The following is a 27,900-nucleotide window of genomic DNA, read 5'->3' as shown; positions in this document are numbered from 1 at the left end:
AGTTAACATTGAGGTTGACTTGCGCTACATGTCTTCTTCCTTTTAACTAAAGTTTGAACTCACCTTCTTCCACTTATGTGGATATATTGACGGTTCAAAATGGCAACAAAACACTTCTAAACAAAGCGGTTGTTAGACTAAAAGTTATAATTCAACATCTCTATAAAACGTATACATGTACAAAACCCCAAGCCAGGAAAATGTTTATGTAAAAGTCTTAAAACTTTTAATTTAATGTTTATTTTTCAGACTCAAAGACAAAGGAAGAACATTTCAGTGGCTTCAATGACCAGCAACATTGAATTCAGAAAATATAAACAAATTTATATGCTAGCGACACCAAAAAAAAACAAGCATTATAACCACTGTTGCATCTCGCTTAACTTAATGACACTTTATTTATGAATAAAGGATATTTACTTGCAGATTCTCTTAAAGGCACTCTATGTAGAAAGACACCTTCTGCCCACAGGGGGGCGCATAGATTGGAGTTTACAAAAGAGCTGCTGACAACGCTGTGCCAATGAGGGGAGGATTGGGTATGTCTCAATACCGCTTCGCCCCACTGGAGCTGCAGTTTGTTGTGTTTTATGCCAGAAGTGGCGTTGCTGCATGTAGTTCCTTTAATTATGTAGGACAAGTTTCAATGGATGAGAAACAGTTCTCCATAGCATCCCTCTCCTGGGGATGATCACCACCACCCTTTGTGGGTGAAAAAAAATGCTGGAGAACTGCTAGTGGTAACTAATAAAAAAAAACAAGGGGTTTCAGCCAGTTGTTGTGTCACGTTTATATTTTGCTCGTCAAATAATAATTAAAAAAAAATTAAATCCCAGTTTTTGTTTTTGTGTCCTTTCTTGAGAGGATGGTAAAAGGAGATTTTTGTTGTTTGAAAATGGAAAATCTGTGGGACCCATAAGACATGACGTATATACGTTTATGGTTTAAAAAAAAAGGAATCAGTTCTCATGTTAAAAGATGTGATGTTTCATTGAAAGGACAGCGTCAGAGACTTAATTACAGATGTGGGGATGTGTGATCTCTGGCCTCTTGGTGGGATCGTTCATCCAAGAAATGCACATTGTTTTCATCCAAGTGTCTGAAAGTTTTTCTGTACAACGCTGGTGATTGTTGCTAGGTAACAACATAATTGTGTGCTTGAACGACCACATGATTCAGGTAGCAAATCATTACAAAGCAACACTATAATCTTATCTAATAACTTTTATGTTAGAAAGAACACAGCAACAGTTCATTTACCTCCAGTTGGGAGGGGGGGTATTTCTTTGCATGTTTGCATCAACAATGACTGATCTAATCACAGATCCTTTGGAGTTCTGCATAAAGTGGTGAACAATCTAATAAAGGAAAGACGCTCCCTTTATAGCCAATCCTGACAACCGTCACCTGTTACTTTCCTGGGCGGATAATTTCCAGAACGCTTTTCTGAAAAGGTTTAACTTCGTTTGAATATGGTTGGGAGGGTGTTTGACTCCTAACACGGGCTTCAGTTCAAACCTCTAAGGGCCTCAGTTTCCAAGAAAATAAATAGGTTTTGTCCCTGCTTGGCTGCCCTCTCCACGATTTTTAAACCAGGACTTTTAACGAGGAGCTGCAGCAACAAGAAAAAGGCAAGGAAATTGTTACAAGAAATTAAATCCGCGTAATATTTTCTTCTTGAATGTTTTAGATGTTGAACAATTAAAAAGAGTGTATGTCTGCTCTTTGTTTATCCATTCTGAAGCCCTGTAGCAACGCAGTCCTCTACAGCAGTTTGCCCTACAGGAAGGTGCTGAGCGTGTTGTCCACCGTTGCCAGGTGAAGGTATTCAGGATGGCTGCCCTCAGACTCCACCCCCGATTCCTGGTCTTCGTCAACCCCCTTGTCCTCACTCTTATGGGGTTTCCTCCTACGAATAGACGAGCGCGAGCGGTGCTCCAGACACTCCAGGATCGTGTGTGCCAGGTCCTGCTGCAGGCGCTGGAAGTTCTCTCTACATCGGGAGAAAAAAACAGTTTATTCCCCGAGAAGCAGGTTTGCACAACTTTTCAAATGTGACATCAAGTAACGTGAGAAGCAAATTATAAAAGGAGCCACGTGGAAATGTCAAATACTCCCTGTACAAATGTAAACTTTACCAACATAGACTGAAATATATTTTTTTCTATTCTTTGATGAGGCATCCTTTTGTTTTTGAACCAAACAGAGCTATTCTGTTTAACTCATGAGGTTAGGTTAGGTCGTCTTCTTTAGAAACTCATATCGGAGTATTCTTCATTTGAGAAGCTTCTGGAGACTAAGAGTCAGCTTGTGAGGAAGCAGTGTGGTAAATCCAGTGGCGTTCATGGCGTTGTTTGCACTGTCAGAAGTGTGCGATCGCTGAGCTCATATCAAACATGCTGGAAACCTGTTTGAGCTCAATTTATCCACATCTTGGTCTCATCTGATCAAAGAATGTGTCTACAGCATTCATCAGGTATCGTTTGATGTTATTTTGCAAAGTGCCGTCTTTTTAAGAATATCGGCAGCAGTGAATCAATAGAAACAAAGGTTTTATACTTTATGTTTAATTTTAAGCAGGTCATTTGCATGCGTCATCAAGTATCCTTTTCCATATATTTAATAGAGATACACTTAACAAGGATACTTGGCGTCTTGGAGGGGGAGGTCATTGTCAAATATGATACCCTGACCTCCCCCTCCCTGTTTTTATTGCATTAGTCACATTCACTCAACACCAGGGGCGGGAGAGGGCGCTCCTTTGGTCCTCTTTCGTGGGGTGGGTGCACCTGTCCGCATCGGTGGCCGGGGCGGCTCTGTCTCTCCGGGCAGGCTGGCCCCTCGCCGGGTGGGGGTCGTTGGCCTGGAGGGTGAGGGCCTCCTGGCCACGTGTCCGGCCCGGACCGGGTGGCCGGGGTTCGCCTGGGTAGCGGTCCGCGGGTCCCCTCGGCTGCCACTGGGGGGGGGGGGGGGGGCGGGGCGCGGTTGGGCCTCGCTGGCGGTGGGTTTCCTCCCGCCCTCTTCTCCCCTCTGTGGGGTTGCTGGTGGCCTGGGTTCCGGGTTCTCCCTTGTCAGCCTCTGGTCTCGTGGGTGGCGAGGTTGCCCCCCCCCCCCCCCCCTCTTCAGGTGGAGCTTTGATAGGATTATTACACACACACACACACACACACACACCTGCTCGTTCACCTGCATGCTCGCTCCGCGGTTTTGGGGGTCAGATAGTCGCGGTAGCCTAGCTGTGATTGGGTCCCGGGGACCTGGGATAGTTGCTGCTCGTGTCTCTGCCTGTTCCCGTGTCTGTTTGTTTTTTCTCTTGCAGATTTCCAGTGCTCGTTGTGTGCTTCCATGTGTTTTTTTCACGTTAATGGTATTAACCATTAATATATGTACCATTAATATATGTGCAGACAAGGTAAAAAAAAAATATATATCCTTTTCCATATCCTCCTCGTGTTTCTGAAGCAGACGCTGCTCAAGTCGTGTTCAAGGGTCCTTTGATAGCCACGTTGCTGCAGTTGTGCTGATTAAATCACTGTTTCCACTGAACTCATTTGTAATTTTGGCTCTGTACTTTGAGTGTCGTCTCTGTGCTTACGTTGTTGGTGGAGTAGGGAGGTCATAGTCTTTCCCGGTTTCTCCTGTCAACCAGTAGGTTGTCTCTGTCCCTTTACCCTGCGGAAACAGACATTTGCATACAAATTCACGGCTGTGATCCTGCAGACTCAAATGCTGCTTTTTAAATCAGCTCCAGCGTGTTGTGAATTCAGCAAATTTAACAATATTCTATACCTTTAGATACGTCTCTCCTCTGATCTCGTACTCAAACTTGCACTCAGTCCTCTGCAGGATATTTATTGTGGGCCCGCTGACGTGGATCCGCAGCGCTGGAGGATATAAATGCAGCAGAGGCCGACCGTGTAATCAGGTTTACTGGTAGCCTTTATAATTTTCTCTAAAGCAATTTGCAGCAAGACGTCAATGCGAAGTAATTATTACAGAGGAACTCGCTACAGGAAATGTCAGTGCAAATCAGTTTTCTCATGAGTGCCTCTAGGAACGCTTCCCTCTACATCTTATTTATTTTATTTATTTTTTATTTATTTATTACGGATCCCCATTAGTCCTCACTGCAGTGAAGACTATTCTTCCTGGGGTCCAACATTGCACACATAAAACAATAAAATAAAATCCTTAGAATTAAAACATAACCTACATCTAAACAAAAATGATCTGAGATGTAATGGAATTCAACCCTTAAATTGTTGAAACCAGCTGGAACCAAACGACAAAAAATATTCCATTTTACACACTCACAATTTCAGAATAAACCAACTAACTAAAACTGACTTCCTTGCTAAGTACTGCTTTTCTTAATTTATTTTTGAATCTAGCTTTATTGTTTATCATGGTTAAATGTGGTGGAAGCGTATTCCAATATGTTACTGCTCTATACATTGTAGCCTCTTTAGTGCCTTGGTTCTTGGTAGAGGAAGAGTAAAGTGAAGCAGATCTGGGGCCTCATTTAAAATGGAGTGCGTAGGATTCATACTAAAAGTGCACGTACGCTCAAAAGCCGAAAATGCCGGGCGCAAAAAAAAATCCGGATCAATAAAACCATGTGCACGCAGATTTGCACGCAACGTTCCTTTATGAATCACAGTCCAGCTGGAAGGCTGCGTAGCTGAATCCCCGCCCTGTACACGCCCATAAATGCATATGGATGAGCCTGCTGAGCATGCGCAGTGGCTTTCTGCAGCCTGTTTGGCGCAGATCCATGGTTTGGCGTCAGAATGAATGAGAAGTAGCAGCCACCGTGACACTGACTTTCACGGAGACCTAGATATGATGTGGAGGACAGGAAAACCACATTATTTGGTGGTCACAGTAAAAGTTAGAATAAGTATATAAATAGTAGGCTATACAATAAAATAAAGCGAGTGAGTGGCAGCACGCCGTTGCTGCGCTAAACGCCGTGAGTTCCCCGGCGCAACAGGGGGGACATGTCCCCCCGTCTTTTCAAAATCATGTTTTTGTCCCCCCCACTTTTTACAGTTTAAAAACTAACGGTAGGATCAGCAAATCATCAAGACACTCGGGACGGCGGCCCGGCGGCCCCCGCTCCCGCTCCCCCTCCCGTCTCCCCTCAGAGCTGCTCTAGGCTGATTTATGGTACCGCGTTACACCAACGCAGAGCCTACGGCGTAGGGTACGCGGCGACGCGCACCATACGCCGGACCTTACGGCGTAGGCTCTGCGTTGGTGTGACGCAGAACCATAATTCCGGCTGTAACAACATGAGCGCACGTACCCGTGCATGACAGGCAGACACACACGGGGAGAAGGTACTATTTCTTTAATTTGTATTTTTTATAAAACTTTGTCCTTATGAACGCAATTGTTATATAGTCCAACTTTCCTTATTTTAATCAGAACACTTTCTTTTTTCCTCTTCGGCGTGGAGTAGTGGGCTCGGAGCGGCAGCCACCACAACCCCCCCCCCCCCCCCAACCCCGCCGCCTGCTCCGTTATCAGCACTATTTTATTATAAGTGATAACTGATATATGTTGAGATATGTGATGACATTATTAAGAGTATGACATGAATCTGGCTTCATTTCACCACCTCACAGCCTGCGTCGCCAGTTCCTCGTGTCTTAAGTAAATTCTTACGGGAGGGTCAGGGTTGCCGTAAAGATACGCAGGTTTTTCGGTTAGTTTTTTCTTTTTAGATCCGAGACTTTGCGTAGAAGGTGGCTTCCGCAACTTTCAGGCGCTTTTTCTGCGCAAGCAAGCTTTATAGATGAGGCCCCTGGTTGCATAGCCATGTTGAGTATTGATGGGTTTTAGATGTGATAACAAATTGATAGTTTTACCAATTATCCAGATGTTGAACAAAAATGTTACCAGGCTACACGCCAGCCTTTGGTCAACTTTTATCCAGGACAATGCGGCATGCATCCACTCAACACTACTCCTAGCAGAGCAGCGGAGAGAACATCTTCACTCACGGTGTCCTGTCGACTCCATACGAGATGCTGTGTTGACCGTGTCACCAAACAAACAATATCTGGGCATCTTCATCCCCACAACACCGGCTGCACAGGGGCCTGGACACACAAATATCCCCCATTACTACATGCAGATGCTTATAGGCAAAGAATAACGGGAGTGGGTGCAGTTTCACATAAAGGGGGCTGAATTTAGAAATACAGATGGTCATGGAGGAATGTCTAGTCTACCTGAGTGCACGCCAATGCGGATCCACACAGGGATACCGGGTAGATGCCGGAGCTGGAAGGTGCCCATGAACGCCAAGATGTCCAACGCCATGCGGCAGATGTCCACTGCATGCCTGTTCCCATTTCTCTTTGGCAGGCCGGAGGCAACCATGTAGGCATCGCCGATCGTCTCCACCTGAAGATAAATGAATGGATGACAGTGTGTTTGGACTGTTCTGTGACCCCAACTCCTGCATCACAAGGTTTATGCTCCACTTGTTGCCCAACACGATGGTGTACTGTCCGCCTCTGCTGGGAGCACACTCACCTTGTACACATCATGGTGGTCAACGATGCAGTCGAAACCCTTGTAGATGTCGTTAAGCATATCCACCACTTCCATCGGCGTGCTGTACTGGCACAGCGTGGTGAACCCCACGATGTCGCTGAAGTATATCGTCACTTCATCGTAGAGCTCCGGCTCCACCACACCGGTCTCCTTCAGGCTTTTCACCACTGGGCTTCACATGGAGAGATAGACAACGTTGGCCGAATAAAAATAAACAAACAGCGGCTTCCAAAAATTTTTATTTAAACCATTTGTCCTACTGACATTTGAATATATGTAACCCTCTCAACCGTTCATTCAGTATTTCTAGATTATATTTTCTTTCTTTAACTATTTTGACCTTTTATTCAATTTCTGTTGTTATTGAGACCATTAGTTCCTGCCCTACATCGAGAAGCACCCAGTCTCTGTCCCTGTACTATCTGCAGAAAATGCAGGTGTGCTGAGCAGACACCTGAGCACATGAGCTTTCTGTTCACTCTGATTACTTTAGAAACGTTAACTTCTATATGTTAAACAGGACAAATGAACTGACCACACTATGGGCCCGATTTACTAAGATCCTAAATAAAGAGTACTAAATTGCGTGTGCACTGAAAAACTTTGCGTGTGCTGTTGTTGCGTGGTTTGCGGGTGATCAACTAAGATTGCGTGCGCATTGATAACAGGTGCAAACTGCAGTATTTAAATGAGGTGTTGCGCGTCTTACGGTTTGCGAGCACAAACTTTGCATGGAGAGTCTGGATGAATCCGTGTATCATTCGTTCTTTCCATTTTCAATTGCCAATCAAAAACCAAAACATGAAAAAGTGACTGGTTATGTTGTTATTAGTTTTTTAGTATAACACAAAAAACGGAACTACTTTCAGGCTTGGTAAATCTCATTGCGTGTGGTAAATTAACCTATTTGCATTTTCCCCTCCCAGTATTTAGCGCTCTCTGGCAGTTACGCCCCATATTGATTATTCATCAGGGCAAAAGTACTAACTGAATAGCGTGCGCTATTCTGCGGATTTCAGAGACGCAGTCGTCTTTGCACGCTGTTAGTAGATCAGCTCGCACATTGGTTTGCGGGTGCTGTCAAGTTTGCACAGGTTTTTACGCACGCAAACCTTTAGTAAATCAGGCCCTATGAGTGTAAAAGTATTTGGCCACATGTTAATTGTTGAATTCAGGAGTTTCAGGCATGCTGCAATCTATGATAGAAAATGGGTCGTTCTGAAGAGTTCGCCGACTTCACTTGTGATACTGCGACAGGAGCTTCATGAGGCGGGTTTCCATGACCAAGCAGCTGCATGCCAACCTCAGATCATCAGGTCCAACCGCAAGCGTCGGGTGGAGATGAGTAAAGCAGACCAGCACTGAACTGTGGAGCAGTGGAAACCGTCCTGTTTATGCTTTTCGGTTAGGTGGTAAGGTGGGTGTCTGGATTTGATGGATGCTGGAAGAACTTTTACCGCCCAACTACACTGCTCCAACTGTGAAGTTCAGTGGAGTAGCATGATGGTACGGGCCTGTTTTTCAGGATTTGGACTAAAACCCCTTACCTCCAGTGAAGGCAGATACTCTGCTGCACAAAGCAAGAACTACAAAGACGTGGTTTGATGAGATCAATGCAGGAGCTCATCAGTGGCCTGCACAGAGCCCTGATCTCAACCCCTTCAAGTATTTTCAGGATGAACCAGAACCAAGCAAGCGAGCCAGACCTTCTCTTCCAACGTCAGTGCCTGACCTCATAGATACTCATAAATGAGCACAAAATCCCACAGAAAGACTCAAACAGCCTTTGAAGAGGAATGAAAGCTGCTATAGTTGCAAAAAGGAGGGTAAATGTTCAGTTTTTCATCCATATACAGTAGTTGAAATCACTCGTCCATGTAGCCAACTATCACTCTTTAGGGTTTTGACCTGAAGAAGTTTAGTAAAGCTACTTCATGTTGGGCTTTTATCCTCTGGAGCACATGGATAGTTTTGATATCTGTGTTCTTACAGTGTTTAAAAAAAAAGAAGAAAAAGCCTAACTTTATACAGAAACAGACCGAGGAAGCAGCATGCAGTTGAGGCGGTCGGCCCGATCTCTCTCTGCCTTGTAGAGGGCCGTCCTCTCCTCCACCAGGTGCTCCAGGTTTCTGGAATACATCTGCAGCCTTCTGATCATGTTGTCCATGTAGCTTTCATTATCCTGGTTGTGGATTTTACTGGAAAAGCAAGTTAGGAGAAAAAAGGAAGCGTGTTCTGATCGATAACATCTAGGACTGTGTGATCTGTTTGTCAATGCTTTGATCGCAACAGCAACAGGGATATAAAACTGAACATTTACCTGATAATTTTCCCCAGAAAGTTTTCTACCTTCTTAAAGTCGGGTCTTTTTTCCGGGTCCTCATCCCAACAGCTTTTTATCAAATTGTACACCTGAAAGGAGAAGACAGCGAGCTTCAGAGATGTCTCAGACACGACAGACAATCTAGGTAAAAATCACACGAAAATGTCAAAACACCTCTGATTCTTTCTCTGAAGCCGTCTCAGAGTTGAGATCAGGTCTGAATGAATAGAAGGATGTGATCACCCTGGACAGCTTTTCTGTTGAGACAACACGCACACATCCAGTAACCAGAAAATAACTGGAAGATCAGAGTATGTGCGTCTCAAATTAAAACAATGGATCTGCATCAAAAGGCCAGGAGTCTCTGAAGTAAAACAGCCAAAAGTTAAGCTGATTGTCATGTGAGTGTAATGATTTCAGTGTGTGGACAACAGCCGAGTGTTTCCACACCTGCTCGGTTGAAGAAAGTCTCGGTGTAGAAGGTGTTTTTTCTGAGAACAATCTCCTGACAGATGATGGCAAAGCTGTAGACGTCTCCTTTCTGAGAGGTGCCCTCTTTCCTCAGGTGCTCGGGAGCAGTCCACAAGTCTGAAAGGTCAAAGTGTAGAGACTTTTTATTTGGGGGGGGGGGCTATAAGTCAGCGAAGACAGTTAAAGGTGGGGGTCTAATAGTCGTTTGCTTGTGGCCTTGGTTTTACCTTGCCCACGGCTGAGAAAAGCATTACAACCAAAGTCTGTGATCTTCACGACCATGCGATTATCCACCACGCAGTTGGTGGATTTGAGGCGTCCGTGAACTTGGATGTCGCTGGCGTGGAGGTAGGACATGCCCTGCACAGAGGAGTCACCTCTACAATCAAACCAGAGTCAGACAAGAGCCGACAAATCCTCCAAAGACGAAGGAAACGAGGACTTTGACTTATTTCAGTCGTGAGTTTTGTGCAGCATTCACTGACACCTGCTGGCGGCCAGGTGGAACTGCAACAGCATTTTAACTTCAAAAGCAGACCATAGTTCACTGCAAATAGTTTTACTTTTTGGCTAGACTACTCTGTAGGGTTATTTATTTTTGCTCAATATAAGACAATTTGACAAGATTTAGGAATATAAGGCTTATGTTTGGAGGGGCTGTTTTTGCAGTGTTGAGGTTGTTTTTTGCTGGTGTGAAACTTACAGTAAAACAAACCCCATGTAATAGAAGTCACATTTAGAAATACATGGAGGTTTGGCAGAACAATGCAATATGCTTTCTTTTGGGGGGAGTTTTGGGTAGTTGTTTTTTTTTTAAATGTGTTAAATTAGTCATTAACTGTTACTTTATTTCACAGTTAGTAAGAGAGCTTTAATGTTACCCATAAAACACAAAAACCAGCAGAGTCATTAATAAGTTATGTATTAAGTTAGATATCCATCACATTATATTTTAATCATGGTTCTATGCTTCTGGGGGTTTATGGTTTTGTATCACGCCTCACTGATAATGCTTTTGCTTTATAGCCCCTTTCATGAGTGCAAATTACAAAGAATAATACTGATAAGAAGGAAGAACTCTCCAGGTCCAGCTCGTTTTGGATGGAGATACTACACCTCCTGTTCTGTGTTATTAAAGACACCCTATGTAGCAAAACTAGTCCTGACCAGATGGGGGCATCAAGATCGACGTTGAGAAGTAAGCTACCCACTGTGGTAATGAGTAGGGACGGTTCAGCACGTCCCATAAACCCACTGTTGCACTCGACTTAAAGGGGACCTATTATGAAAAACACGTTTTTTCTTGCTTTAACATATATAAAGTGGTCTCCCCTCACCCTGCCAACACAGAGAAGGAGGAAAGCAACCAAATTCTGCAGGGTCTGTAAAGCCCACCCGGAGGATCCTTCCAGTGTCATGTGACTTTTACGAGCCGTTCAGAATCAGCTCCCGTCGTGACTCACGACAGGAGCAGATTTCCATAGGTCGGCTCCGCTGCTGAAACCACGCCCACAACTAACTCCGCCGGCTCAGCTGCAGCTTCCTCCATTGTTCAGAAGCGGTGTATCGTGTGGCTGTTTCCACAGCGAGGGACAGTAAAAATTAGGTTTTGCATCGACACTTACCCTCATAAAAGGATCAGTACCAACAGTACGGACCCGGCAACTGCACACGAGTCAGCGGTAAGTGACGTTAATTTTTTATGTTATTTATATTTGTCTACAAGTATGATCTTTGCATGGGCTAAGTATTTAGCTTAGCTCGGGAGCACCGGAGCCCCGGACCGGACCGGTGAGCGGCTCCAGTGTTCCCTAACGGAGCCACTCACTCGTTAGGTAACACCGGAGCTCTATTAGTAATAAATTTTTTTCTGTCTGGTTTCAGATCTTCCAAGCCCCTGAAGCTGTTCAGACACCTTCAGAAGAAATTCCCTTTCCTTGAGCCAGCAATAGTGCATACATGTTATTTATATACAACTTATGTTATTTTATTTTTTTTAACAATAAAGTTGTCATTTGTGAACATTCAGTGTTGTGATTTCTTTACAGTTAACATGATTCATTTGTCTTGTAACATAAGAAATGAAATGATGAGGAATCGGAGTAAATAACTGTGGTGTACCTGTTTAGAATTCAATTAAAACTTCCTGTGTGAATTAGTGTGAAGATGAGGTGACCCGGATCCCTCTTCAGGTAACTAAAGGCTGATTTATGCTTCCGCGTTACACCAACGCAGAGCCTACGGCGTAGGGTACGCGTCGATTTAACGCGTGCGAGCGTCCCACTATCACGTCGAGCTGCGTGACATCGGACGCTCTCTGTCCACACTGAAACCGTTAAACTCGCGGCCAGTTAGGACAGTCCAATAGAAAATAAAGCAATGGAATTGATTTTGTCGCCGAAGCTCCCTCGCATTGGGACACGCTTTGTGTACGGAGCCGGCTGCTCTGGCCGGGCCCTGCTACACGTCATTCTGGCAGCCAATCAGCACAGAGCCTCATTATCATAGCCTCCCCGCCTCTCAGAATCCCTCATGGAGAAGGAGGTTAGAAGCGGTAAAAATAAAGACATGGCCCAGAGGCTGAATTTCTGATTTATGTAAAAAAAACAATCAAAAGCTTGTTTTTAAGACATTCAAGGCCTGTTTAAAATATACATTAAATGCCATAATAGGCCCCCTTTAAACCACAGGCTGATGTGTGAACCTTCTTATAAAATGCTGCCTCCATGTGGTCAGACGTGGTACTGCTACAAAGAGTGGATTTAAAATCTTTAATGTGAGGTAATCGTATTTTTTTTTCTTTCAGTTTGGAGCTAGTAATAATAGTTGCAATGTTGCTGTAGTTGAAATTACCAAAAGTACAGAGAAGAGTTAAAACATGAGTGACGTCTTGCGTACAGCTCCTTTATGTGATTCACCTCCATGGCAGCGAATAAAGCATTCTCCTGCTTCTTATGGCACAATGAACTACATTTAAACGATATTTACTCCAAGTTGTAAATGTATTTGTTAATCAGCAGAGCCAGTGTTCACCTTGGCAACGTCGTACATGACAGATATCTTGAACTCCCAGTCCATGAAGGTCTCCTCTGGGTACGACACCTTGTTGTTCAGCACATACTAGGAAAACAGGCAGACAGGGCGTATTTCGGTTGAGACTTCAAGGCAGATTTAACCGAGCGTGTCCATGCTATACGTACCCTGAGTGACCCCCGCTCTCCATACTCAAACACTCCAAACACGCCCTGATCAAACTTCACTGTGCCATAAAACTTTGAGAGGCTGTAATAGTCGATGCGCAGAAGCTGCAGGGAAAAAGGCACCATTACACAGCACATTGGTAAGCCTGGACAAATATTAACAAAGAGGCAATAAAAATATATATTTTTTTTAATCTAAAAAGAGCTCAAAGTGTGTCTGGACATGAAAACAATAAACGAGCAACACGGTCAGACATAAACCGCCAGCCGTGTGTGCGTCTTACTGCATTGAGCTCTATCTTCTGAGCTTTGTTGAAGTTCCCGTCTGACTTCTTCAGGTCCTTCAGGATCACAATCTGTAAATATGGCAGCTTTGAAATGACTTCTGTACGCTGCACTCGGACAAAAAGCTTCTACATATCACTACTGCAGGATGATATGATACCTTCTTATCATAGAGCCCGCGGCGGATCTTGAATTTCCCCTTCTTCCTCTCGTCTTCAATCTGATAGAGCAGGAGAATGTGACTGTAGCAGAGTTTATTTAATATATTCATGAGTATAAGGGGGAAATGCACCAAAATGCACAGTGTGCTCTGAATTAAACAGACTGGGATGTTTTTCCAGCACTTGTACCTTGAGGGAGATGACATTGTGTTCATTATCCTCCAGTAAAGTGATGAGATCAGAGTTAATGTGGGACCAACGCTTCCTCAGCTGCCGATCTTTCCTGTTCTGTCTACGGAGTAAAAAAAAAATAATTTTTTTTTTAAATCAATCAATAAAAATTAAAAAACCTGGTTCAACCTTTTTTTCCTTGTGGCTTTGGGCCCCGGTGAATAAATTAGAAATTATTATATAGACAAAATGTGTGATACCCACATACGTGTACGCTAGGAGGTTAATACCATTCGGACTAAAAAAAGAGCAAGAACAAAAACATGTTATATGTGGAGAAAAGTAGTTTAATTGCAGGTGAGTCTAATATTTATAATTATAGTCTTATTACAGTTACATTTACACATAATTTTGGTATTTAAGGTATTTAATTTATTTATCGAACACTGTTTCAAAAATGACGTAGAAGTGGCAACTTGTTGCAGTGAAGAGTATCCATGACAATAGAAAGCTATGTGTGTGTGTGTGTCAACAGCAAACTGAGGGTGTACCACTGCCAAGGATCTACCATTCAAAGCAAAATAACTTTTAGCTTGCATGTTTCTTGTAATCTCAGCCCTCTTCACTGAAAGATTTTCAAGTTGTTACATTCTTACCTGTAAAAAATAAAGGCAATGGTGGCCACAACCGCCACGGTGACGGCCAACACGGCGACAATGATGTCATCAAAGTCAGGGGCTTTAGTTGTGGTGACAAAAAAAGAAACAAGACACCAGCTCAGAGACAACAGACACAGACACTGACTCCTCCAGAGAAATTGATTACAGATGAAAACGTGCATTTTAGAGAGCTCAACTCTGAGGTATTGATGATGACCAGTCTGCTATACAAGGTCAAATAGGTTGTAAATGAGCATTTTTGTCAGCAACGTATTGTTTGTACCCAGATGTCATTGTCACTAAAGTATCACGCGTAACATTTAATGATGAGGGCACCAGTGAGTCATCTTAATTATTGCATGACACTTATGTAATATGGATACTTGTCATAAACTAAAAGTGGGACATTTCCCACAACCATAAAGTGATAAAAGCAAGATGACATTTAGTGTCTCTTATTGGTGGTAATTTAATACTAACCCTCAGCACTGTAGCTGATTGTGTGCAGGTACGTAGTTAGTCAATAGATCTTACGTGACAGTTGCAGTATGTTTTAGCCATACCTTTGTCTGGTTTAGAGCTCGGCAGCCTTTTTCCCCAGATGAAAGAAGGATCCTCCTCCACAACTTCAGTCTCGTTGTACTCGGTATCAAAAGTGAATAAAAGCCTGTACTGAAAATGACAGGAAATGAAAAATGACACATTTTCAAAATGGGAAACCAACACAAACGGATTCACGTTCAAGTCTGCGTTCAAAGTTATACAACAAAACAATCATTTTTCATACGGAATGACTGAAGCTTCTCCATAATTTAACTAGTAAATGATATTTACAATAATGCATAAAAACAAAGTACCTTGTTGTCAATGGTGGTGTAAATGACTGAGAGTTTCACATCTCTGTCTCCATATGAGTCCAGCTTATAATATCCAGCACTTCCTGAGTAGAATCATGAAAAACAAACTTATAGCACTTACTTTATTTACTGTTTCATTTTCTACAATTTCCTCTTCTGTGGCAACAAGAGGTTTTTAATCCTAAATTAAGAAACTAAGGAATCACAGTGTCTGATAGATTTGATATCAGGAATGTGATTCTTTTCTTTGAGAGCGTCTCTGAATCACATTGACACACAAGCTGCTGCAGGATGTTCACACTGAATATTTGCTGCATATCAGTGAAAAACACAAATCCACTTCACTGACTCCTGTCAGCTCTGACTGTTGCTTCCAGAGCAGCTTGTGTCAGATCTGTTGGATTTTGAGGTGGTATTTGGGTTTCAGTCACAAATGAACACATTTAGAAGTTGTTGTTGTTTTTTACTTGATATGTGTAAATGGGACACCTTTAGGCTTATGGTTTTCCTGTTTCCTTACCATTGAAGGAGGTGTTCCTGAAGTAATTCACATTCACAAACTCCATCTGCTGAATCTCTGAACGATTTTTTCTGAAGATTTCTCTCATCACCTGACCTATCACCAGCACCGAGTCGTGGTATGCAGCCATGTAATCGTTCATCTGATTCTGCAGAGAAAGAGTCAGATGACCTGAAGCACTTCATCGGTTTGCCACGTTAGATGTGTGGAAACCCTTATTTGTAGGTTAAAAGGGTGTAGATGCTGGGAAGACATGTTTCTGATGAATTTTTAGAATAAATATAAGAGTTACATTAGTTACATTAAATAAAATAACCAATGCTATTCAAATAATTACATACCATTAGATGACTCTGCAGAGTCTGCATAACATCTAAAAGTCTAGCTTTTATTTTTTTGACTGCAGGAAATAAGGGAGTTTAATAAAAAGACGCCAGTAAAATAAATTTATGTGCTTTTGTTAGTGAATCTGAGAGAAAATTTGAATAATTATCAAATCACATGTTCTCACCGTTTTGTTGCCCTTGAGGTTTGAACTGATGATGTAGTTTCTGGTGTTGGGCATGGTCAGCACCAACACATTCTTCATCTCTGCTCGTGATGTGTTAATGTAGTAAATGTCACTGCGTGGAAAAGACAGAGGCAGAAGAGATGCACTCAGGTGTTTCAAAATCACTCCGTGTAACGTTACCACTTCTGATCAAATGGGAGCACATGGGTCCGTGGTCCAGCTACAGTTTTAGATCGTTCTCAGAGAGACCTCGGGTCACCTTTCAGGAACAGCGCGCCTCTGATTTGCTGCCTGCTTGGTGGGATTCATGAGAAGTATCTGAGATTTTTTTTCAAAAGGGTTTTAAAACCATGTGTTAATCCTACAGTAATCTGCTCAGTTTAGCCCATTTTCCAAGTCCTGTCCCCTCTGCTATTATACTGATAAAAGAATGAGATTTGTCAAATTAAATGTGCTTTCAATTTCTAAAATGAACCTCTCATCATACATCAATCTCTTTTGATACCCATGAATTGTTTACTAATGGCTTTCATGGGTTAATGCAATGTTGACGTACAATCAGAGCCCACTTTTGTTTTGAGAATTAACCAGATTTTTGATGCTGTTCTCATATCTGACTTCCTACCAGCTCAATATGCTGACTGTACATTTTTGCAAAAGTGCTAAACTGCATCACTTCTGGTGGGGCAGAATATATTATTTTCACTCGCTCTTAAAGGAGCATGAGGCTCCTTTTAAAAAATGAGACTCTCTAGCGCCACCCTTCGCCACAACAGCCGCCGGGGGTACTGCAGCATACAGCAAAGCCGGCACGGGAGAACGGGGAGAACGTGCATGCAGCGTCATTTGACGTCACATCCGCCGCCCAGCGCGGGAAATTCGGAGTCCGAATTGCAGCACATTTTGCAGCACACAGCCTGTTCAAGGCAACGGAGAGATACACTAGAGGGCTCATTCGTTTTGGTTTGGAACGCTTCTTCTGACATTATTAGGCCTACTAGAAAACTTAAAACGTATACTAATTTTTTTCAAAAATCCTGCCTCAAGCTCCTTTAAGTGAACACAGCAAATCTTTCTGCCTTCACATTGTCAAAAGTTCCGTTACATAAAGTGAGACAGAATATAATGGTGTGTGAAGAGAGTTTTATGGGAACTAGCTAAAAAAATTGTTTTAGGAAAAGTATAACATTAATGCCATTAATGCCTTCACCAATGTAAAAGTTGCCCAGTTAACTTTCTCCTTGGACCTCAATATGGATAAATGTATTACTTACTGGTGGAAGTGGTCATCTTATTTTGATGGGTGAGGAAGAGGGTAATGGAGGTGTGTGTACATCTTTGTGAGAATATGGAGGTAGATGTCTATGAAGATAAACATTTGTATAGGTTTTTCACATCCCTCTGTGTCGGTATAGGTGTATGTGTAGTTGATGGCCTGGGGCCTCATTTATAAAGCTTGCTTGCGCACAAAACAGGGCTGAAAGATGCGCAAGCCACCTTCTACGCAAAGGTTGGGATTTAAAAAGAAAAAGCTAGTTTTTAAACTGTAAAAAGTGGGGGGGACAAAAACATGATTTTGAAAAGACGGAGGGACATGTCCCCCCTGTTGCGCTTGTGAACGCCGTGAGTGCGTGGCACTCACGGCGTTTAGCGCAGCAATGCCGTGCTGCCACTCACTCGCTTTATTTTATACTATTTATATACTTTTTCTACTTTTACTGTGACCACCAAATAATGTAGTTTTCCTGTCCTCCACCTCATCAACAACATCTCGTTCTCAGTCTCCGAGAAATTTAGTGGCACGGTGGCTCGACACGTTCATTCATCCTGATGCACAAACAGGCTGCAGGAAGCTGCTGCGCATGCTCAGCAGGCTCATTCATATGCAAATACTACTTTGCATTGCCCATTTATGGTAAAAAGTGGGCGTGTAGAGGGCAGGATATGAGGCAAATTCAGCTGCGCAACCTTCCAGCTGGACTGTGATTTATAAAGCAAACATTGCGTGCACGCAGTTTTATAAATCCAGATTTTTTTTTGCGCCCGCCATTTTCGGCTTTTGGCTTTACGTGCACTTTTAGTGTGGATCCTACGCACTCCATTTTAAATGAAGCCCCTGACCTGTTGTTCCTATCTGTGCACTTCTGTTATTTTTCTTTCTTTTGTTTTGCTTTTATGTCACTGTTACATTTTTGTTGCAATGTTCAAATACCACAAATCTTTAAAAATAAATGTTATCTTTGTTTTTTTTTGTTTTTTAATTAATTAAACATTACAATGATCAGTTTGGAAAAGGAGTTGCATATGACAGAAATAGAGAACCACATTTTAGTTGGAATTGTGATTATGTCTGTAAATTACTGCATAGATATAAATAAGAAGGGGGACAGGAGGGTGTGCTCCAACTACAGAGGGATCACACTTCTCAGCCTCCCTGGTAAGGTCTATTCAGGGGCACCGGAGAGGAGGGTCCGTCTGGTGGTTAATATCAGACGGATTCAAGTGGCCGAAATAATTTTCCTCCACAGGGTGTCTGTGCTCTCCCGTAGAGATAGGGCTGAGAAGCTCGGTCGTCCAGGAGGAGCTCAGAGTAGAGCTACTGCTCCACTGCATTGAGAGTAAGCAAATGAGGTGGCTCAGACACCCCCTCTATGAGGACTTCCAACCACTGGGAGGAGAGACCACAGGGAAGACCCAGGACACACTGGAAGGGCTGGGATGCCTTGGGATTCCCCCGGAGAACCTGGACAACATGGCTGGGGAGAGGGAAGTCTGGGGCAACCCGATCCCGTATAAATGGAAGGAGGTGGATGCATGGATGGGAGAAGGTAGATATGACAAGTACCATAAAAGATAAGAATGTTAGCAAGAAATTAAAACAAATGTAAGTCTGAGATGGGAAGAGTTCACATGAACATGGAACTGACTTGTAAAGATCAATGAGGATGAAGAGAAGGTCACTGCTGTCTGCTGCCTTTGAGCCATTCTTCGCCTCCAATAAGTCATCCGGTGAGCCACACATGATGATCACTGTGAACAGGGAGGAAGCATGTCACAGCAGAGTCCAGTAATGCAGGAATTTTTCAAAGCCTAGTAGGCCTTGAAGGAAACAAAAACACGATTTCCATTTAAACTTCTAATTCAACCTTGAAACCAACGTTAATACTAAAGCCAAAGCATGTTTGTCTTAGGAACGGACGATTAATATTGAGATTAAGATTAATATTTAAACACATTTTAAAAAGCAAATACTCATAAACGCACGCTCTAATGATGCTGCTTTTTTTAAGTCATCATGTTGTGAACTGCAGATAGAATATCCATTAAAAACTTTCCAGACTTGTTTTGTTAGAGGATTTACATTTACACAATCCTGTCCACTTACATGGGATGAGTTTTAACACCAAATTCGTCCTAGTTGCCTGAGTTCTGAGAACAAAAAGCTTCATCTGATGTTTTAGGGAAACATTTAAACGTGTAACAACTTACGATTACTTGATCGATTTTTCTGCGATACAAGAGAGTCATGCAGTTCTCCAGGTGTGCGGAGCACCGTACTAGAAATATTTACGTCAAACTTGCCATCTGCTTCCAGTGCATTCATGTACCTAGAGAAGGAAATAACTTTTAATTCTCTATATTTCAGATATTTCACAGTCATATTTTTAAGAAAAAAACCCACTATGCTGTATATTGTTCTCAGTGACGGTAGACTCTTTCCTTCATTATCTCTGACAAGGAGATACCACCTCATGACTCACCGCTAACACACAGACACATAGGAGCACATCTCACTCACCCCCACCCACCACATACACCAACACCACACACACCTGTACAGCACCACCACCACCCCTGTCACCAGAATCTCTGGACACCCACATTATCAAAACCATAATTTCACACAGAAAAACAAAGCACAGCAATGTTTTTAGATCCAGCTATGTTTTTAATGTTCCATTAAAACGTCATGATGAGCGCGCGTTCGGCACAGACATCAAGATGGCTGTGCTGAACGTGCGCTCTCTTTTAAACAAATCTTTTATTATAAATGACTTGATTTTAGACAGGAAATTGGACTGTATTCTCCTTACAGAGACATGGCTTGGCACAGATGCACCTGTTGTTCTCACTGAGGCCTCCCCACCAGATTTTAACTTTCTATTTTCTACCAGGGGGGACAGGAGAGGGGGCGGAACTGCATCAATAACAAAAATCACTATGTCATCCAATGCAGTTCCTTTTAACAGCTACTCATCGTTTGAATATCATGCTTTTGTTTTTAGCAACCCCCCAATTCTTTGCATAACAGTCTACAGACCCCCCCAGTATTCCACCTGTTTTATCAGCCAATTCTCTGAACTTTTATCAATTATTCACACCTCCTACAACAGGATCTTAATAACTGGTGATTTTAATCTGCACTTAGACAACATCTCAGACCCAGTATCTAGAGAATTTTTAAACCTTTTAAACTGTCTAGATTTTAAGCAACATGTCACACAGCCGACCCACAGCAGAGGGCGCACCCTGGACCTGGTCATAACCTACGGCCTGTCCCTGGGTGCGTGCTCTGTTGTGGACCTGGCTGTGTCTGACCATTTCTGCGTGTTTTTTAACATCACCAGTTTTAACCAGCGGGAGGCCCCGGTGAGAACGGTGAGGAAGCGTAACCTAACTCCTGAAGTGGCTGCAAATTTTATCCAGATTTTACAGAACACTCCTGCAGAGATTTTACCAGCACCCTGTGATTTTATCGTTGACAATTTTAACAAAATACTCAAAACAACGCTGGACTCAGTGGCTCCGATTTTAACCAAAAGAATTAGCAGAAAACCTACACCCCCATGGAGAACTGAGGAAATAAAGAAACTAAAAAGAAACTGCAGGAGTGCTGAAAGGAGATGGAGGAAATCAAAATTAACCATACACTATGAAATTTTATGCCAACTCCTTAAAAACTACAATAATACTATTAAAAAAGCAAGAACTTCACATTTCAAAAACTTAATTTTAAATAACAAAAACAATTCCAAATTCTTATTCTCCACAATAGATTTTTTAACAAATGGAAACCCTGACAGATCCCATAAAACAGCAACAGACCATTACTGTGAGGATTTTGCAGACCACTTCAGGGGTAAAATTGATGACATTAGATCCAGTCTTTTATCTCAACAGATTTTAACTCTTAACACACCTGGATCAGTGCTTTTACCTGAGGAAACACTGGAGAGTTTTGCCTTGGTTGATGCGGGGACACTTTGTAGAGTTTTCTCCAAGGTAAAGCCCACAACCTGCCTTTTAGACCCCATTCCCACACCGTTTTTTAAAACACTCTATGGATTCTTTGAGGAACAGCTTTTATATTTGGTCAACTGTTCTCTTCAGACGGGTGTCTTCCCCACCGCCTTTAAAACGGCGGTGGTGAAGCCCCTTCTGAAGAAGAGTGGGTTGGACCCCAATGTTTTAAATAACTACCGGCCTGTATCCAACTTACCGTTTTTAAGTAAAATTTTAGAAAAACTTGTTTTTAATCAAGTGAATGAATTTTTAAACTCAACACACATTTTAGAGGCTCATCAGTCCGGTTTTAGGATGAACCACAGTACAGAGACAGCACTTTTAAAGATTTTAAATGACATCAGGTGCAATTTAGATAACCAAAAACTCACAGTCTTGGTTCTGCTGGATCTAACCGCCGCCTTCGATACAGTAGACCATCACATTTTATTAAACAGACTGAAGCACCTGGTCGGCCTCTCTGGTACTGTTCTTAAATGGTTCACGTCCTACCTCACTGATCGTAGTTTCTTCGTAAGTATGGATACATGTTCCTCAGGAACCTATAAGATAAAGTGTGGGGTTCCCCAAGGGTCAATTTTAGGTCCAACTCTTTTTAATCTATACATGCTGCCCCTTGGGGACGTCATCAGGAGACACGGCATCAGCTTCCATAGTTACGCTGACGATACGCAACTGTACATCGCCGTGTCTCCTGATGACACCGGGCCAATTGATGCCCTTTTTAACTGTATTTTAGACATCAAGTCATGGATGGCAGCAAACTTCCTACAGCTCAACCAGGGCAAAACAGAGATTTTACTCATCGGTCCTGAAGGCCAGAGAGAGAAACTTTTACCAAAGTTACAGGATTTTAAACCCTCAAAATCTGTTAAAAATCTGGGCGTGATTTTTGACTCTGAGCTCACTTTTATTCCACATATTAAAAACATAACAAAGATCGGTTTTTACCATCTTAAGAACATAGCCAGAGTCCGCCCGTTTCTCTCTCAGGCCAGTACGGAGGTGCTAATGCATGCTTTTATCTCATGTCGTTTAGATTATTGTAACGCCCTGCTCTCTGGTCTTCCCAAAAAGAACATGTACAATCTACAATTACTACAGAACTCAGCCGCACGCGTGCTGACGAGGACCAGAGGGCGGGAGCACATTACACCTGTTTTAAAATCGCTGCATTGGCTCCCTGTGCGCTTCAGGGTTGATTTTAAGGTTCTTTTACTAGTTTTTAAGTGTCTTAATGGTCTTGGGCCTTCTTATTTGTCTGCACTACTTTTACCCTATCGACCCTCGCGGACCCTGAGGTCCTCCGGTGCTGGCCTTTTAACCATACCAAAAGTTAGAACTAGGACACACGGGGAGGCGGCATTCAGTTTTTATGGTCCCCGATTGTGGAACAGCCTCCCGGAGAACCTCAGGGCCGCAGAGACTGTTGATGTTTTTAAAAAGAGGCTCAAGACTCATCTCTTTAATCAGGCTTTTAACTGACTCATTTAACTCTTTTACATTTTTTATGCTCACCCTTATTTTTATTGGATCTTACTACTCTGTTTTATAGTTAGTTTATCCTTTTTTATTATCATAATTTATTCTCATTGTTTTATCTTAATGTTTTATCTAAATATTTTAGTCGTTATTTATGGTCTATTTTATACATTTTACTGTCTTAGTCCTTTAGTTTTTAATGTCTTGCTTTTTAGACATACTTTTAGGATTTTACGTTATGTTATACTTTTTAAACTCTATTAGTGTATTTTATCCTGTTTTCTTGTAGCTTTTATCTCCAGTGTTTCCTCATGGGGAGCCTCCATGCTGGGAGTGACTCTGGCCTGCAGGGGGGTCGTCCTGGGGATGGTTCTGGCCTGGATGGTGGTGGAGTTCTGCACCACGGCTTCACCGCTGTGGTGTGGACTTCTCTATCCGTCCGGGCCGGGATGGTCTCTGTGGGCCCCCCCCCCCCTTCTAGCTGCGGGCTATGAGACCTCCTGGCGTGGACGGCTCCCTGTTACCGTTTCCTCACCTGGATCCTCTGTGCCTAGCCATGTCTGCACCATGTGTCTGCGTGTGTCTATCTGTGTGTGTGCGGGGAGGGGGAGGGGGGGGGGGGCACTAATACATTTTATGTTTATGTTTTATGAAAAGCACTTTGTGTTACATTTTTTTTGTATGAAAGGTGCTTTAAAAATAAAGTTTGATTTGATTTGATTTGAAGGAGATTATGTGATTTGTCTGTGTATTTGCTAGATTAGTCTAAAGCCCCTTTCACACAGCCAGTTCGAGGCGGGAACGTTGCGCCTTTAAGCCGCCTCGCTGTTCTGTGTGAAAGTCACGGAGGCGGAATGGGGGGGCCAAGTGGCCCCACCAATAAGCCGGCAGCGGAGGTAGTCACAGAGCCGAAACGGGGTCTGTGTGAATGACACAGCCGGCATGCCGGCATGCCACTAGACGCTGACGCTGTCGTCACGCCTCTGATTGCGGAACGCCGGCATGCTGTGTGAATTTACAGACGGGAGCGGCGTTATGCCGGCGTTGTATGGTTCTGTGTGAACCAACAAAGGCGGCGTATTGGCAGGACTTCTTTACACCAATATTGCGGAATCTCTGTGTGAAAGGGGCTAAAGAGTTGTATAGAGTTTTAGGTTGAAATCAAGGGCATTAAGCAACCTTGAAGTGATCAATCACCCTTAAAGCCACTCTATGCAACAATATCACTTCTGACCAGATGGGAACTTTTTGATCTGCTGTGTTGACGAAGGAACCATTGACAATACTCTGCTAATGAAAGACTGTCCGATACTGCTTGTAATATCCATTTGTTCTGCGAGAGGTCCACTTTATTGTGTGCTTCACAAGGGGCTGAAACATGTCTTCAGCTAAGCTGCCCCCATGTTGTCAGAAGTGGTATTGTTGCATAGAGTGACTTTAATTCAGGATTAAAGAATTTGGGCTTGGGAGAAGTATGAAGTTTCAGGGTGTTCACGTTATCCAGGTTATAATAACTGAGTGTCATTAGACTGGGAGTTGACAGCCTGGTTTTTAAGAACAATTTAAAGGGTAATGCTGTCAGTTTTGTGGACTGGAATTAAGTGTCATCTAAATAAAGCCTAAAGGTTTCTCTTTAAAGAAACCATGAAGTGACTCACCACCAGCAATCCTCTGTATTGTCCGCTTTTTTATAAATATAGGCTGTGTCCCAGTTGGGTTTGATCTTGTTTTTGTCAATCCAGAAGTGGATGAAAAAGTCAGAGATTTTGCGTGCCGGCGGTAGGAGCCGCTGCAAGTTGAGTGTGTAGTCGCAGGAGGTACCGAAGCTTCCCGCTGAGAGGATGGGTGTCCCGAGCTTAAAGCCTTTTTCTCCACTGACAGACAAGAACAGAAAAAACACAAACGAAGGGTGTGAGACAGAGAGACAGGGAGAACATGCATCCATCTGTCAAAACCTGTTTGGAAATATGAAATTTATTTGCACAGGTGTAGACGTGGCCTTGAAAAATCATTACTTACTCAACTATTGGGAAAGTTGCATAGGTGCAGGTTGGCCCCAGCACAGCACATCCCAACCTCCCTGTATGCTGACAGGGGAAAAAGTGACAGCAAGAACAGGTTATTTTGAGTTTATTGAGTTTATTTGTCATAAAAGTGAGAGACTCATATGATGCTTTTATGGTAATCTGTGATAACATGACAGAGCGGTTCATTAGATAGACTAAATGTTTGCATGAGGCCAATTAAAGGTGGGTATGATGTTAAAGTGACTCACCATTAGTTTGTTTAGCTTCTCCACCGCCTCACACGGGCTGCTCTCGCAGCCTCCTTTGCGGTAGTAATGTGTTGTGTTTAACCCTTCAAAGTTCACTGTGAGATTAAACCCCACACCTTTATGGTGAGGAAGGATAGAAAGAAAAGCGGAATCAGGTTATCAGCTTTTTATTAGTATAAAAAAAGTATTTAGTATTTAGTAGTATTTAGTCATTTTTTTTAGGAGCCCAGTGATTAAAACAGTGACAAATAAACGCACTGTATTATGTTACGTTTACGCAGCAACTTGAAACAAGACAAGAGAAACCAAGCGTGTTAATTTAATTAGCTAAGTAACTACAGGTGATCTGACGATAGCTGTTGTCATAGTAACGGGGTAACGTCACTGGATCATTTTCAAAAGCATAAATGAGGCATTTATTGTTTAAAGAAATCACAGAATGATACGAAGAGCAAAGATAAGCAGGTGCTCTGCTAACTAACTGCTCATTTGGCTGCCAATATAGTGTTAAAATTGAATTAAAACTGGCAGAAGCGTGGAGTAAAGTGGAGTCAGGTTTAAAAGTGAGTCAAAATTTATTTTGATGTTATCTCACAAACCAAAGTTCAGGGCAAGTCTACAGAAAACATTAACCCTTAGTTTGCAATAAAGAAAGAAATGTTGAATGAATAAATTAAATGACCCAATGTATTCATATAGACTAAAAAAATATTAATTAGAAAATTGTTGAAGACAAAATCAGGGGTGATTTTAATGTCAATATCTAAACAAAAGAAAATATTGATTTTCTGTGTATTATGTCATATACCAGGCATTAAGAGGTTAAGTACGTTTTCCAAATGTTTCTGGTAAGTAATAACCTTTATCTAATTATGTATTGCTCTGACCGCATAATATCATATCTCATTTTCTCAGAATAGATTATCGTATTTATTTTTATGTGTAGTTTCACTTGCCCTCTGAAAGTGCTTAATAACAGGTCAAAAACAGTAATCTGAAGCGACAAATTGGAGAAAAAAAACTAAACTAAACTTAAGACAACGATGAAACCTTGTGGTGAAGCAGTGTCAGGGTCTGGAGACCAATTTCGAAAGCTCTACCCACATGTAAATATGTGCACACGGTTATACGGTAAATATCCTACAGGCAGTAGCCATTTTGCAATTAATTATTTAAAATAGTACCTTCTGCAGCATTAATGGCTGTATCTTTCTCTACAGCCTCCTGTATTTCTCCATGCACAAACTTCAGGCTCCAGGGATAGTCTTGATCTTCTAGCAGAATCACATTGACTGTAATCCCGTCAATGCACTGCCCGGTGCCTCCACACTGAGAAGCAAGAATCCCAAGGGTGAACAAACACAACCACCTGCCGCCCGGGCTCATTTTCAGCTCTGAAGTCCCAATATGTCGAACTGTTCAAGAAATGAAAGACTTCCAGTGGCTACATGACTTGATCCTCAGAAAACGCAGTCCAGTACATCTACAGTGGTATAAAGGCACCAGGTTCTTCCTCTTTTGATTTGAGCTCCAGAAGTAAAAATGTGTCTGATCCACTTCTGAAAAGTAGATTTTACACAAACCAGTCCAGTGTGCAGCTCCTCAGCTTTTAGTTGTTTGCCTCTGAGATTCACACGTCCTTTGTTCCTCTGAGCTGTCCTTTCCTTGATAGCACGTTAATATACAACCTTTAAAGACACAGAAGCAGGCTGTAAAACCGTTAATGTTATTGTGCAAAGGTCTGCTGAATCAGATGCTTGAAACTGGAAAACACACAAAACAATGATTAAGTCGGTCTTGAGCTTGGTAGCAAGTTTACAAAGCAGCAAATTACAGTTCCACTCGTGGGGATTTTATACTTCATGTGGGCACGCAATAGTAACAATGAAGGTCACTGGAAGTCATTGTGGAGCTCCAGTGGATGCAGATGTTGCTTGCAGCACCGACAACTCTACATTTCCGTGGGAGTTTAGTTTTTACATGTGTAAAAAAGCAACAAATTGCATTGGAAATTGTTGATAGTAAGTATATGTCAATGCTGTGGACATCTGAAATTACTGAGGGCATTTGATGGTCTGAATCCTCAAATAAAATGGCATGTAGAGGTGACTCACTGATGATGTAGAGGACTACAGTGATTTGTAACTCAGCTCAAAAGGGGAAATAAAAGTCCACCTACTCAGATTTGACAAAGGACCCAGCCAACATTTGTATTTAGATCTCATCTAAGATATACATGGGCTATCACTTGTATGTGGTTGGGCCAAGCAAGACCCAAATTAGTGACCCATTTTGGCCCCTTCCAGTCCTTCATCACCAACGTACCAACATGGGGCCATCATGGATCCCTCTGACTGCTCCATATGGGGTCCCATTTTTCAACCCATTTATGTCTCAGATGGGCACCGCATTAAGACACTGAATGCAAAACTGCAGGCGACTAAATGAACAAGCACCTCTGAGATTATGGGGGACCTAGAGAACATTGGAGTACAAAATAAAAGTTATCCTCGTGAGAATGAGCCAGTGGCCCTGATTTTGCAGAACCTATTTTAAAGCTTACGGTCTAGATGATCTGATGCAATAGAAATCACTGCAACCTCCATCTCAGTTCCTGCAGCACAAATTAAACTCCTCCCAAAACATTTCACTTCTTAACACTAACTAAAGAAATACTAAAATGGTGTTGGCAAAGTAAAGACCTCGGACAACAGCAGCTGGAATGAAGGGGGGAAAAAAAAGAAACAACAGAGGGGAGTCGTTCTCACGCGTCCAAGTTAGAGGAAAACAGAAAGCAGGCACCCTATAAATTTTCTGATGTCCTAAAAGAAAAGCAGAGAAAGGAAGAGAAGAACAAAGGTTCAACTGACCATAAACTTATCACAGATAAGATCCCAGCAGTGTGAAACTATCATGCACTTCTGCTTATCTGTACAGTGTACGAGCTGTTCGTCCACACGTAAATGACTGTGGTAATTCCAGTCAATGATGAAGAAAGTAATTATTCATACAATTTTGTTCAATGCCTTCACATTAATTCAATTTTTGAATGGTTTAAGTCACAAGTCAGTTAATTCTGGTGTTCAATGGTCAAACTCTGAGTGTGTAACAACA

General features: G+C 42.4%; 1 protein-coding gene across 1 annotated transcript; it reads right to left on the bottom strand.

Annotated features, from left to right (window-relative positions):
• Nucleotides 1–198: 198 nt before the first annotated feature.
• Nucleotides 199–26,430, bottom strand: gucy2cb (guanylate cyclase 2Cb). The gene is made up of 27 exons (XM_061709066.1): nt 25,971–26,430; nt 24,787–24,902; nt 24,531–24,598; nt 24,170–24,385; nt 19,215–19,333; nt 18,653–18,755; nt 15,726–15,837; nt 15,215–15,362; nt 14,695–14,777; nt 14,401–14,509; nt 13,835–13,916; nt 13,197–13,299; nt 13,007–13,066; nt 12,846–12,917; nt 12,562–12,666; nt 12,395–12,481; nt 9,589–9,721; nt 9,341–9,478; nt 9,065–9,147; nt 8,888–8,979; nt 8,607–8,765; nt 6,547–6,739; nt 6,240–6,414; nt 6,009–6,107; nt 3,790–3,884; nt 3,596–3,672; nt 199–1,993 (listed from the first exon to the last, which is right to left on the bottom strand). Exons 1-27 carry the CDS (start codon nt 26,170–26,172, stop codon nt 1,780–1,782), a joined length of 3,243 nt encoding a protein of 1,080 aa, XP_061565050.1. The 5' UTR covers nt 26,173–26,430; the 3' UTR covers nt 199–1,779.
• Nucleotides 26,431–27,900: the final 1,470 nt, after the last annotated feature.

The sequence above is a fragment of the Cololabis saira genome, chromosome 19 (assembly GCF_033807715.1).
Source record: "Cololabis saira isolate AMF1-May2022 chromosome 19, fColSai1.1, whole genome shotgun sequence".
NCBI classification, from domain to species: Eukaryota; Metazoa; Chordata; class Actinopteri; order Beloniformes; family Belonidae; genus Cololabis; species Cololabis saira.
The sequence above is the reverse complement of the archived record's forward strand: the minus strand, read 5'-3'. Positions and strand labels throughout refer to the sequence as shown.